This window comes from Onychomys torridus, chromosome 7, assembly GCF_903995425.1.
Source record: "Onychomys torridus chromosome 7, mOncTor1.1, whole genome shotgun sequence".
NCBI classification, from domain to species: domain Eukaryota; kingdom Metazoa; phylum Chordata; class Mammalia; order Rodentia; family Cricetidae; genus Onychomys; species Onychomys torridus.
Window position 1 is genome coordinate 67,270,077 of NC_050449.1, and position 14,369 is coordinate 67,284,445.

At 40.0% G+C, this 14,369-nt stretch overlaps 1 protein-coding gene across 5 annotated transcripts in view; it reads right to left on the reverse strand.

Moving 5' to 3' along the window:
* Unc13c (unc-13 homolog C) overlaps positions 1–14,369 on the reverse strand; it is a 427,893-nt gene that overhangs the window by 259,634 nt on the left and 153,890 nt on the right. For all 5 annotated transcript variants that reach the window (XM_036192012.1, XM_036192007.1, XM_036192008.1 and 2 more), the window contains 3 exons: positions 7,222–7,300; positions 5,619–5,624; positions 3,927–3,998 (listed from right to left, as the gene is read on the reverse strand). In XM_036192012.1, coding sequence (XP_036047905.1) covers positions 3,927–3,998; positions 5,619–5,624; positions 7,222–7,300 — 157 coding nt within the window. The remainder of the gene's footprint in view (positions 1–3,926; positions 3,999–5,618; positions 5,625–7,221; positions 7,301–14,369) is intronic.

Genomic DNA, 14,369 nt, shown 5'->3' on the forward strand with positions numbered 1-14,369 from the left:
ACTAAGGCACAAAGGAAGAAAATTTGCAAACAGCTCCATGCTTACCATGCTACATGGTTCAAACATGGCATCGTGCCCCTGAGGAACGAAAAGTGCTCCTACAGGTTTGTTTCTCAGGACTCGATGGCTGACTCCTCCTGACCACAAGGGCTGAGACCATGCAGGAGGAAGTGTAGTAGGGCACCGGGCAGGGTTCCTGAGTCTTAGAAGACAATAGGCATTTAGATTCTTGCTAAGCTTACTGTTTGCTTTTTTTGTTTGTTTGTTTTTTGCTTTGGTTTGTTTTTTGCTTCAAGAAAAATGATGTCCATGACTGCTTTCACCCCAGAATCACTAAGTCTGCTTTCAATATTGCTTGTGGTTAAACTCTAATGCAATTATAGAGTGTATAAGGTGTAGCCTACTTTCAATAAGTGAGCAGCCTTCCTGATTCACCCCCAGATCATGTCAGTCTCCTTTCCTTGCTGACTTCACACCTCCTCTCTGGGACCTGAACCCCACTGGAGCTGGACTCTGGCAAGGGTTGGCTGTTTTCAGTGGGTGTCAGGGAAGGAGGTAACCATTGCTCTTAGGAACAGTACATCCTGTCCTCTGCGACACAGCAAGGGTTTAAATTCCGCATGTGCCATGCACTCATTATTGTCTAAATGGATACACACATGGATGTATAATTACTGATATTTATTTCCTCTGTTTCATAAATATCCCCTTTGGACAGTTAATAAAAGCAATTAAAATGTAATATGGGTTCAACTCTATGAATTAGGAAATCAGTTTCAAAGTTTATTACAAAGCAAGTAAAGAATGAATCCAAAACAGCTAACACAGGAAATCAATTTGGTGGTAGCAGGTATGGTAGCTCACCATTTCAATTCCATCACGGGAGACTGTGGCAGGAGGACTGCCACTGAGTATGATGCCAGCCTGGCCTACAGAAATGAGTCCTTGTCTCAAAGTACAAAATGAAATGAAATGAATGGGGGTTGGGGGGGGTTGGAATAAATGAAAGGTTTGATTGAAAACAATGCAAAGAAAAGAAAAGAAAAACTTCAAGTCGGCAAAGATAAATTTCTTATAGTGCTGATTTTACGAAATTGAGAAAATACAAATAGATAACAATAAGATTATAGAGACACATGTCTTTACAAATCTTAATGATATAATCAATTCAGCAGTATTGGATTCCAAAGTGTAGAAAAAGGAGGTCGGGAGTGTCAGCCAGTGGCAGAGCACAGGCCCAGTGTGTGTGAGGCCTGGGGATAACACCTAGCAGAGGCCATGACATCAATAACAGGGAAGAAAAGAACCTTTCACAGCGGACAGGTGTACAAACTCAAAGCCAAGTCAAGAATCAGTGTATAAAGACCATGGTTGCAATTGCTACATGAAACGACTGGATGCCAGAGTCATATAACCATCCTGAAATAAGCATCGGGTTCTGGTGATATAAGGCAAGATTGGCACGGCACCTTACGCATGCAAACTGGCCTAGATCTGAAAAAAAGGGACACTCTTGATTTGCTTTTTTGAAACTAATTTAATACAGGGATCACAGTATTCAAGGATATGAAAAACTAGAGGCTATTTGGATTTATGAATGTAAATATGTGCATGAGAATGTACCTATACACACATATATTATATATGTGTACGAACATATAATATATTTATGTAGTATAATAATATATACAGAAGAACACTATGTTTATATTAGTAAAGATTTTAAAAACTCAAGGCCAGGAGAGTGTTTGTAACTTGCCCTAGGAGGTCTTAGAGCTAGTGAACTCTGGAACTGGGTCTCCAAGAACCTCAAGCCAAAGACTGTACTCATAAAGAACAGAGGGTACTGCACAAGAGATATCTCACAGACAAGGGGTACTGGCTGCTCCTGCAGGGACCCTGTGTTCAGTCCCTAGCAAACATGTACTTAAGAAGAGAAGCCAGACCAGGGAAGTACTTGTGAAAAAGACATAATTCTAAACACTGCCACAACTAATTTCCATGTCAGCACTCCAAGAAAGGAGTCTAAGCCTCATTTGCAAGGAGACAGGGAAGCATTCCTGGGTGTGATGTTGACTGTCCTGGGTGTTACTATAGACATCAGAGCCCTTTCCTATCTTGGAAGAGATGATTGTGCTTTTGACTGTCCATCTCTCTAATACTGAAACTTCACCATCTGCTGTTTCCCGGGCAGCCAGATCATTCCCTCTGTGCACAGGCAATGTCCTGTACTTTCCATTTGAGAGTGCCCAGAAGGACTTTAGAGATGCAGCGTGGAAATCGTTCACTTCAGCATTTATGTCATTTGCCCATGTAATGACCGAACTCGACAGCTTGTCAGGAGTGACATTTAATATGCCTGCTCTACACAAGTCATATTTCATTACTTTTCAAGACAGGGGCCCCAGGGAAATGAGCTTGGTGGATTTGAGAGGGAGCTAATGCAGTCTATTCATCTACCCAACACCCCCAGACAAGCCCTCTGCTCAGGGCTCCTTTAAGCAAGAAAAGTAGTATTTTTAGGTTGCTGACAAATAGATTGATAGGTAATTTACTTCTGAAGGGAAGATGTGTTCCTTGTCTTGGGTCTCAGGAAATGCAGAGGCATCCCACTGACTTCTATTGTTCACTGGAATAAGTATTCGCTTTTCAAATGAAATGGTATATTGCAGAAGCCCAAGGATTCACAAATAGACTTTGATTCTTTGTGTGTGTGTGTGTGTGTGTGTGTGTGTGTGTGTGTGTGTGTGTGTGTATGTGTGTAGGGACTGCATTTCATAGAAAGGCATAAGAAAGAATTTACAGATGCAAGAAGACAATGACAGGAAGCACAGCAAAAATATGAAATATGTTGTTAGGAAATGTCAAGTATAATGACAGTTAAAATGAGACATAAAATGTTCACAGAAGTTTTGTCCTATGAGAATGGCAGATAGAGAAAAGTTGGAAATAATAGTTCCTGTAAAGATGGACACTGAAACATTTCAGGCAAATCCATGTCTGAGTGAGCAGGACTCAGTCCCTGTAGCAGGACAGCCAAGGCACACATTGTTAACTAGCCCTCTCTTCACAGGCTGTACCTGAAGCCAATTACACCAGAACTGCTGGGAGTGGCCAGCATTCAGCAGGTTTTAAAGCTCCCTCTGGGCTTCTAATGAGCCAGATTTAAGAATCGCTGACCTAGATCTTGGCACCCTCCTTGTGTCTTCTAAACAGGATGGTTTTTGCATCCGACAAGGCCTTATAAAACATCTACCTTGTGCCCAGGATTGTTCCAAGTAATGGTGATGAGAGAATCTAATGAGAACAATGAATGACACACACAAATGCCCTCCAGGATATCAGAGTCCATGTGGAGAAGTTAATGCACAGTTCTCATATCCATTGTTATAAGGAACAGAACAGTAGCTCATTGGTATTATTCACTAAGCCAAATGATAAGCACATATGTACTCCCATAATCCTCTGTTTTGTTACTAATTTACTTTACATATAAGAGTTTGTATAATTTGCAGAAGTAACAATATTCATTATTTAGCATCTAGTAGCCTGACCATACCATATTATACCATGGAGGTCACAGTGAAATGTTGGAGGAGGAAACTATAAATTCAATCAGAAGGGAGATGTTGCCTTAAGTTAAGAGAAACTTTAACATAAAATACCTTTAGGGGTTTTCCAGGGGAAGCTAGACAGATATGTGGTATTAGCTTAGAAAAACAGCCATAAAAACAAAACGTGTGTGAGCATCATCTGTAGTGAAGCCAGAGCTCCCAGGGAGTTTAGTTGGGACCAACCAGGCTTTCCTTGTGTTTCTAGTCATTCCTGGGACATTAGGCCACACACGACAAATGGGAATCTCAAATAGAATGGCTATGCTTCTGGGGGGTCTGATCAATACAGTTAGTAAGTGGTGAGGCACCTACCAGTTCTTCATTGTTTAGTGATGTCCTGATGACCATAGCAAGGGACAGACCAGATTTCCGGGCAGCCAGGGTCTGAAATAGGCAAGATATAATGGGTTACTATATAGAGAAGGTGGCTTGTATGCATTTCAGAAAGCAAAGATGTAATAATGCTAGCTGTCGCTGTTTTAGTAAAAAGGACTTTGCTATCATATCACCCTGAGTGGAACTCCCTTAATGTTAAAACCAGACACACACCCCCCACCCCCGGAAACTCAACTTGACATTTGACCCGTCACAAGACTGAAGTGAAGTCTATGCAAGATCTAGGATTACTTCTAAGTTTCTGGGATAGCAAGAGGCTTCTATAACTTTGTTATTCCCTGGGGCACAGTCAGTTACAATCTGTCAGGAAACATGTGCACTGATGTTACCCAGCCTGACGAGAGCTGATCTGAGCTGCACCTGATACTGCATGACTCCTGGGGTGTTTCCTAGAATATTCTTCATATCTAGTGGGGATGCGCTCTCCTGAACACCCTTATTGAGTGAGTGAGTACTGCGGTATCCAAATGGACATCATCTTTAATAGCAGTCAAGTCCTTTTCACTTCTACCCTTACAAACCTGGACCATCACCACCTGCTTCCTACCCAAACACCATGCCATCACAAAAAACACTGCTACAGAGAAATTCAGAAGTCAGAAATTCTGAATTAGATATGAATATGCCATCCTACCAAGAGCAAAGAGAAGTCAGATGGGAATAATGCATTCCTACAGCCCTGTCTGCTCAGAAATACCCTCAGGATTATGAAGCCACACTGATACAGTTTCATATACAAACAACTAAATAAGTTAGTTACCCCATGCCCATCTTCTACTCAGTGTCAACCTGAAGAGGGTTACTTTGGAAGGTTTTACCCAAGGTAATTGTATTCTTCATCCCTAATAACTATGCCTATTCATTTCTGTTGCTGGGATAAATCATCTTAGGGAAGGAAAGGTTTATTTGACTTATAATTCCAGGTTACAGTCCATCATTTTGGGAAAGTCAAGGCAAGAACTCAAGAAGCTAGTTACAAAGCATCCACAGTCATTAGCAGAGAAAGAATAATGGCAGCCCAATTCACCAGCTTCCTCCTCTTTTATACTATTCAGATTCCCCTACTTAGGGAATGGTGTCACCCACAAAGGGCTGGGTTTTCATCTGTCAGTTATCCATCACGGAGATTCACCACATGTATGTCCACAAACTAACCTAATCTGCATTATTCCTCATTAAGACTCCTGTCCCAAGTGATTCTAAGCTGTGTCAAGTTGACTGTTAAAATTAACCCACATGAAGTGTTTGTTCCTAATTTTATATTTCTCTTACATTTGTGTTTAGTTTTGATATATATGCTTCTCAGAATTAAATTTGATATTGAATCCTTGGAGAATTTAACAGTACACCCAGATCTCATGTGTCTATGTATTGCTATGTAACCCTGGCTGGCCTAGAATTCATTATGTACAAGATGGACTCTTACTCATGGACAATTCATCCCTCTCTACACTCTGAGTGCTAGAATTACAGGCACATATGGGAACTAAAACTTCTTATTCCCAGGTAGCTCTATTTTACCTCATTGCCCTCTTTTTATCTCTTGAATAAAGTCAGTGTGTGTTTTAGAAGAGCAGAGAACAATGAAATAAATTGAAAAGCACTTACCATGGCCTGAAGATTCCAGGAGCAAAGGGAAAAATATTTAAATAATTAAACATATGAGGAATGGGAAAAGCATAACAATGTTCCGTTAGTGTAACAGTTAAAAAAAAATCCCCATGCTTTCCTGACAAGAAGCTGAGCTAACTGCACCAATATGCAATGCTTTCCACTGTAAGATCTTAGAGGACACCATCTTAATTAATTAACTTTTTAGAGAAATATTTTTAATTTGCGTGTGTGTGTGTGTGTGTGCGCGCGCGCGCACGCACACGGTCACACATAAGCACGTATGAGTGCAGGTGCCCACAGAGAATAGGAGAGGGTACTAGATTTCAGAGATGGAGTTACAGGTGATTGTGAGACCTGATATGGGTGTTGTGAACCAAATTCTGGTCTTCTGCAAGAGTAGTATGAACTCTTAACCACAGAGGCATCCTTCCAGCCCCATAACATTTTATTTTAAAATTAAAGTCATTGCCTTTAGTGGTTTTCTTAGCAAAATCAAACATTGCTGGTATAAAAAATTATGCATATTGATGCTAAAAGGGAATTTTTTTTGTGTGTGTAAAGTAAGTTTTGATATTAAACTATTAAGAGTATTATATGCCCAAAGAAAATTAACTTGTTCTGGCCCAGAACACTATCTCTGGCTCTTAAGTACTATTGTCACAGCTGTGTGCCACTACACCTGGCCTGGAAGACGTCTGGATGATATAGCAATTGTATTCATCACTCAAAGGGGCTTTTCCTTTTAAGATTTATTTTTTCAATTATGTGTATGTGTGTGTCTGTGTGAGTATGCCACAGTGTGCATGTGTTCATAGAGGCCAGTAGAGGGCAGCAGATCCCCTGCAGCTAATGTTAACAGGTAGTTGTTAGTCACACAACTTGGATGTGGTGAACCAACCTCAGGTTTTCTGCAAAAGCAATAGGTACTTTTAGCCACTAAAAGATCTCTTCAGGTCTAAGCATTTTTTTTTCATGATGGAACACAGACCACTGTCCCACTGTCAGTTCTTGGCATTTCTGAACTGTCTCAGAATCCATCCTTACAGGAGAGTGAGCTCTTCAGAGTCATGTCCAAAACCAACACAAACTTTAATGAGTTGGAAACTGCAATCTTCTTTGGATGGAAGAGCTAAGTAATTTAGCTAGAGTCGATTGTCACACGTTAGAAGATTGGTTAGTGTCAGCTGTTTCCATTATAAAATCTGGAGTCTACTGTGTTGAAGTAGAGAAACCCAAAGCAAGCTTTAAACTCTTTAAGTTAATCTTGTAATCCTCCACAGTACTGCACATCAAAGCCCAGCTCCAACAGCTTATTTTGTTTTCTGTGCTATTTCTTTTGGCTCAATTATAAAGTCGGTTTAACTAAAAACTTGTAATTTCCACTGATGTCAAAAGCAGTTGAAAGGTTAGAGTCATTTCTTTCATCAGATGTGTTTTAAAGAAATAATGAATGTGTTAGTGCTGGGCAGACTCTGGCCTCAGATATTTTACTCTATGAAATGTTTATGGACTAGGTAGTCAATGAGAAAGGCTTTACATTTTCACAAAGAAAACATCAAGGCATGTAGCTAGTGAGAATTAAGCAGGAGTAGCTCACCACATCCCGTACAATAGGCAATGTCTTTTTCCTGCGGAGATCAGGCATGCTATCTATTCCATACAGTCCACGCCCAGCCCTGAAAGGGAGCAAAAAAACAATGATTTCAACAGTAGAAATGACATTATACAAGGAAAAAGGTCCTCACTCTATATCATGTAAAAGCTGTGAAAGTTATCAAGTGGAGGTCATTGTTTTCAATTAATTTGCAAAATGGTGAAGATCCAAGACTCCAGGTCTTTTTCCAAGGTGAAAGTCCAGCTGCTGCACCTGCTGATGATTTGTGTGGAGACCCCATGTGTTGAAACCTTAAATGCAAATGGCCTGGGGTAGACATGCTCCTTTTCTGTCAATATCCCTGAGAAGACAGTCAAGACTTTTAGGTGCACAGAAGTTGGTGTCTCCAGCAGAAATCACAACCAAAGCATTCCTGGTTCAAGGGCAGTGAAGACATCTTTGTCACTTAAGTTCCTTTATTTATTTATTTGTTTGTTTGTTTGTTTATTTATTTATGTTCTGTGTGTAACACTGTCTGAGACTCAGGTCCAAAATGGAATTTCAAGAACCACAGGCAAATTTCAAGCACTAAACCATAAGCATTTCCTATCTAAATGTGTGGGATTAAAAGAATTTGTTGCCTTTTATTTTGTAATAGTAACAAAGGCTAGGTCAGCTCATCTCAAGTATATTGATTAAGTGAATTTCTAAGAATGCAATAATTAAACAGGTGAGGTAAATATAAAAGTATGTAAAAAAAAAACTAATAAGGGGCTAGCAATATAGCTCAGTGGGTAAGAGAACTTGCTATATAAGCATAGACTAGAGTTCAGATTCTAGCACTACAAAAAGCTAGAAGTCCCACAAACATCTACAACCCCATGTCTAAGGTGGGGTTATGGAGACAGGAGGATGGATGGACAGGGATTGCCTTGCAAATGCAAGCCACAGGTTTAGGGAGAGACGTTGCCTCATAGGAACAGGTGGAGAAGTACTGCAAAGGCCAGCTGATGCCCCTTCCTGACTTCTGTGTACATGTGTACACTCTGAATATCCTCACAGACACATATACACATAAATCTTTAAAATCTTAAGTGCAAAGTGCAAAAATTGAGTATGTGTAAGCTAGTGTAATCCTGTGTGTATCTGTGATTATGTATGCACAGAAAATATGCAGAATGCTGTTGTTCAAACTTAAAAGTGTAGTTACCTGTGTGGAATGAAAGCAGGTGAGAGAAAAGGAGACTCACATATGTGTAGGTGGTTTTCTAATAATGTATCATTTTATATATGCATAATGGTCAGAATAATTTTAAGAGATGTATTTTCATGTTTCTTTAAAAGTGAGTTTGGTACCCTGAGCTTGGCCTTCTCTCCTCACTTCTGTTTTTGATTACTTTGAGACAGGGTTTCATGTAGCCCAGCCTGGCCTCCCATTCTCTACATAGCCAAGGATGACTCTGAACTTCTGATCCTCTTGCTTTTACCTCCCAAGCGCTAGATGACAGGTCTGTGCCACCATGCCTGGATTATATGGTACTGGTGATCAAACCTTGGGCACGCTCTGCAGGCTTTCTCCCCACCTGAGTTACACCTTAGCTCCAACGTTGGTTTCTAATTGCACCAAATCTAGTCATTTTGCACAGCCAATTAACTTCTAAAATCTGATGACAGTGTCTCCTTATGTGGATGTGGTCTATAAATCTCTATGAATGCTTTGCTCATCTCCTGAGGACCAGCACACTCACATAAGCAGCCCAGCCCCTGCCAATTGCAGCAGCCTGGCAGCTCTGCCTCTGTGATGGGCTATAGTAGTTGATGACAGGTGATTGGTATTTTAGAGCCCCATTTTCCATTGACACAAAGATGGCCTCTGGTGTGACATTTTCTTGACAGAGGACAACTTTGTCCTGCTGGAATTTTTCCTCTGGCTGTCACAGTTTCAATACCTTTCATGGAATTAAATATTGGTTTGGTAATAGTAGACAAATAAATCGTCAAATTTATCATATAATTCATAAAATAATAATTAAAGTAAAATAGTGATGATAAAGCAGCAATGAATAGATAATAGAGGCACAACTAAGTTTGGAGACACACATCGAGTGATGTAATAAATGTGAAGCTTGGGAACTGCTTCATAAGGACAGCAAAGTGCCCGTGTTGAAGAACTGCTTAGACAATTAGCAGCTGCGGCTTGAATGTGTCCCCACACAGAGTCATAAGCTTACTTAAAAATGTGAGGTTCTTAAAAACAACGTTCATGAACTTGGTAGGTGACATTGAGTCACAAGGTCAAAAGGTTGACCAAGCCTGACTTATGTCATAGGATGAAGAAGGGGGTTGAATGTGGGCAGAGATCGAGATGGATAAAAGAAGAAGAGACATGGAGGGAAGTGACATGCTTAGCTCATGAGACCTAATACCCCGTTCTTCACAGTGTGGTGAGGATGCTGACACATGAGTGATGTGGAATAATCCTTTTGTACGTCGTGAAGATTTGTCACTGAGATTGGTTTAATAAAAAGCTGATTGGCTGGTAGCCTGGCAGAAAGTATAGGTGGGACAACCACACTAAGGATGCTAGGATAAAGAAAGGTGGAGTCAGAGGAGTCCCCGGAGACACAGAGGGAGCAAGACAGGCTGGAGAACAGGTAAAGCCACAGGCCATGCGACAATACACAGATTATAGAAATGGGTTGATTTAGGCTGTGAGAGTTAGTTAATAAAAAGCCTGAGCTACCAGTCAGGCATTTGTAATTGATATGGAGCCTCTGTGTCAGTAATCTGGGAACTGGCAGGCAGGACCAACACTTCCACCTACACATGAGCCAGTTGCGTGGCCTATTGTCCCAGATGATAGGAAGCTGAGACAGAGAGGGATAATTTAGTGGCGCCCAAGCCTTTCAGCAATTCTGTGCACACAGAATGAGACACCGATTCAAGAAAACAAACTGAAGCCAAGTAAAATGGAAAACCCCAAACTAAAGTTGAGCTACTGCCCAGAATAATTCAAATGGGGTACTCAAGGTCATTGCTGTAATAATAGTCACATCGAGTCAGAGCTTCAGATTTGGGGTCATAAAATGATGGCAGCCACTTTTTCTTCCTCTTTCTCCCTTCCTCCTCTTCTTCCTCCCCTCATTCACTGTCCCTCCTCCCCCCTTCTCCTCTTGCTCCGTTTCTTCTTGCTTTTTTTCATACTAGAATAGCTTTTTGTCTTCTATTTTCTATTTTAATTGACTGAAAATTGTATATATTTTGGCATGAAGTATGTTGTTTCAATCTATAGTAAATCACAGAATTTTCAATCAGGTTAGCATTCATCATCTTTTCATTTGTGGTGAACATTCTTCTGAACATTAGAAAGCTGTAGAATAGGAAAAGGAAAAAGAGCCATAAACTTATTTTTCTTCACACCCATCTTCACAAAGCTCACTAACAAGCTATTAGTATAATTCCCAGCTCCCCTCCTCTCATGTTCCTAAATTTCTACCTTCTCCACAACTCACAAGCACTGAGATCACTTGCTAAGCAAAGTAGTTACAACAATATTTTCCATATCATTCACTCCAATTTTAGGCTGTGATTCTAAGAAATGTCTCCGTGTCTCCCCATGAACTGTAATAATATAAAGTATACATTAGCTAACATCTTCCACAGCACTGCACGCACATCCATCATACTAACCACTGCCTTCAAATATTTCAAAATGTTTTGACTTGTAAATACTATAACTGCCACAGCCATATCAAGAAACACGATCAATTAAGACAATGATTGAAAAAGAGATTGTACAAATAGCAGTGTTGTACAATTGAGTTGTGTGCTTTATTTCCTATTAATTGTCACACACACACAAAAAAACATTTTCTGTTTTCTTACAGAGTATGATTGAAATTGCTGAAAGATATCCAGAGCCTTAAGCTAAACTGAAAGATGTTTGAGAATAATTTTCATACATTCTATCCTGTGACTATTTTAGCAGAGTATAGACATACATAGACCTAAGCCAAACTTGGGTGCTGTGGGATAATGAGTGCAAGGTCAAAGACCTTGTATGTGTCTGTGTCTGTGTCTGTATGTCTCTGTCTCTGTCCCTCTCCCTCCCCACCGCCTGTCTCCTGTGGGTGCTGGGACCAAACTCCGGACCTCTGCAAGAACTGTAAGCAACCTTAACCACTGAGCCACCACTCAAGCCCACAAAAATTAATTCATTTTTTTGGTGAGTTTTTTTTTATTTCTCTCAAATATTACATCCTGACCACAAAAAAATTCTTACCCCCCACAGATAAACCCCTGTGATCTCTTTTAAAATCAGGTGTATATTTTTTTTTTACTTTTATAATTTCATCATTACTATAAAATGTTTATATATATAATAAATTTATACACACACACACATTTTCATGAGCTTATCCATCTAGCAATAATAAGTATTTCACTGTAAACCTAGACACCAGACAAAGAGTCTGGGTTAGGTGTGTGGCTTGGTGGTAGAGTTCTTACCTATTAAGATCAGGGTTAGCTCCTCAGCAGTAAAAAATAATAAAGACTGCTTGCTCACTAGCTCCACAATGGAACTAGAGCTGTACTTGATACATCCTGTAACTCTATACAAATGCAGAAGCAATCTTACCAGGAGAGATGTAGGGAAGATTCACTTTTAAAAATGAGTAAGACTGAACATAAGTGAGCAAGGCACTGACTTTCCAGACTGGGAAGTTTGACTTTCCAGACTGGGAAGCATTGACTTTCTAGTCTGGGGAGTTGCTGGGTGTTATTCTAAGCCCAGCAACTCCCCGGACTCAGTAAAGAGGGGGTCAGAAGAGGGTGCCAAAATGTCAGGTAGACCAGTAACTGAAGGAAAGGACTGATTCTAGGTAGATGCATTTTAATGACATCACTTTTACTGTTGTTGATTGGATTAACATGGCTATGCCTGTGGCCAACACACTAAAGACAGTTAACAAGTGGGGCTTACCAGGTGCCAAACACAGTGAATACAATTACTACTGACATTGACATGTGCTTATTGTTCTAAGCATGTGTATTTCATTTTATCTAAAGAGATTACTATGAAGTACAATTATAATTACTTCCCTCATTTTATGAATGAGGGACAAGAGAATTCAAACTCTTCAGAATCATCTGCAAGGCACTACCTGAAATGGCAGTGGTAGCATTCGAACCCATACACCAAGGCTCAGCAGGCTGTAATGACCATAAGACTGGATCATCCCATTGTTGACCATTTGATGAGTTGAGGTCACAGCTAATTCAATTGGATAGTTCATAAAACTGAAGTTAAACAGCCTATCTGACCAGATCACACAGCTGATACAGGGTCAAGTTTGACTTTCCTGCAGGATTATTTTGCCTCAACCCTCCTGTGCTTCTGGGCAAGTAGGCTCTGGCCAGGGTGAAGGGAGTAGTCTGCCTAGCTGATCCCAAGAGAGTTATTATCTTCAGACTAGAGAACACATTTCACTGTGTAAATGGCCTTGATCCTCCACCAATGGCTCCTCTCTGGTATACACTTAGATTGCAGACATTGCAAATGGGATACAGTGGTGACAGGCTACCACTGAACTCTCAGGAAAGTTAAGAATCAAATGAACCTGACAAAATGAATGTGATTTTGTAGATAAATCAAGCAAGAAGTTTTCTGGCAGGATTTTGTTCTATTACACAAGTTTTGAAATTATGATTTGCTTTTTGAGGCAGGGTATCACTATAGAGCCTAGATTCTTCCAGGACTTTTTGTGTAGCCCAGAATGTCTTAAAATCATCTTTCCTTTATCTCTAAAGTATAGATATTATAGGTATGTATCATATTTCATATTGTAAAATGCTTAAATAAATGTTATTTTAACTATAATACCAGTAACTGTACCTTGTGGGCTTCAGTGTGGTATTTTGATTAAGTATGCAATATATATGATTAAATGAAACTAATCAATATATCCACTGTCTTCCTTTCGTTTCTTATAGTGAGGGTTTTAAACTTATACTCTTAGTTAAGATAATTTTACTATTTTTTTTGGCCTTTGCTGTTTCTTTTTTTCTCCACAAAAACTCTAAAAGTAACTTAATTCCAATGGATATGGGTTTCAGTTAGTTGTGTGATTACAAAATAAATATAGAACAAACTTTCTATAGAACGTATATTTTGCAAATTTTGAGAAGTGTTACATCTGGGTAGGGAATTAATGATTATGTTCTTTCTTGTTTTCAAAGTTAATTTATTTTATGTGTGTGGATGTTTTGTTGACCTGTGAGCATGTGCACCACAGGCATGCAGTGCCTATGGAGGCCAGAAGAGGGCATAAGATCCCCTGGGAGTAGAGTTACAGATGGTTGTGAGTCACCATATGAGTGCTGGGGCAGCCAGTGTGCTAAGATAAGCCATCTTTCTAGCTCTCATAATGTTCTTCTAAATAGACCTACTAACATACTAAATGCATGGAGACTGGGAAAAAACTCCAGGAAGATGCTAGGAGAATACAACATTTAAAACAGGCAGTATATGAGAACTGTTTGGCATCACTCATCACCAGGGCTCAGGGTGCTCTCCTCAGGGGAGTCCATCACACCTGTTAAAATGGCTGCTAGCACAAGACAAAAGAGTGGTTTTGTGAGAAACATCGAGAAAGTGAAACTTACGTACTTTTGTGGCTTGCAAAATAGAATAGTCATCATGGGCAGTGGTACGAGGATTCCTCAGAAAGTTAAAAAGCACAGTGATAGTACATGAATGAAAACTTGATTACTGTGATTTATACATACATGCATATGCCAAGAGACACTTCTACCCCTTTGTTAACTGCAGTCTTATCCCTAAGAGCCAAAATGATGAAATGAATGTAGATGTCCACATGCAGACAAATGACGAAGGAAATATGGTGTCCCACAGAATGCTGTCTGGCCATTTAGAAGAGGAAACCACACCATTTGTGACAATGAGGATGACTCTGAGGGACACCAGGCACAGAACCACAAACATGGCATGATCTCTCTAGAAGATGAATTTAAAAACGTTGACTCCATGAAATGGCAGTTAAGAGGATCTGGCTTGGGTGGCATGCAGGCAGGACCAAAGAAATGCTGATTAGAGGGTACATTCTTATTGCAAAAAAGTTAAGTATGTG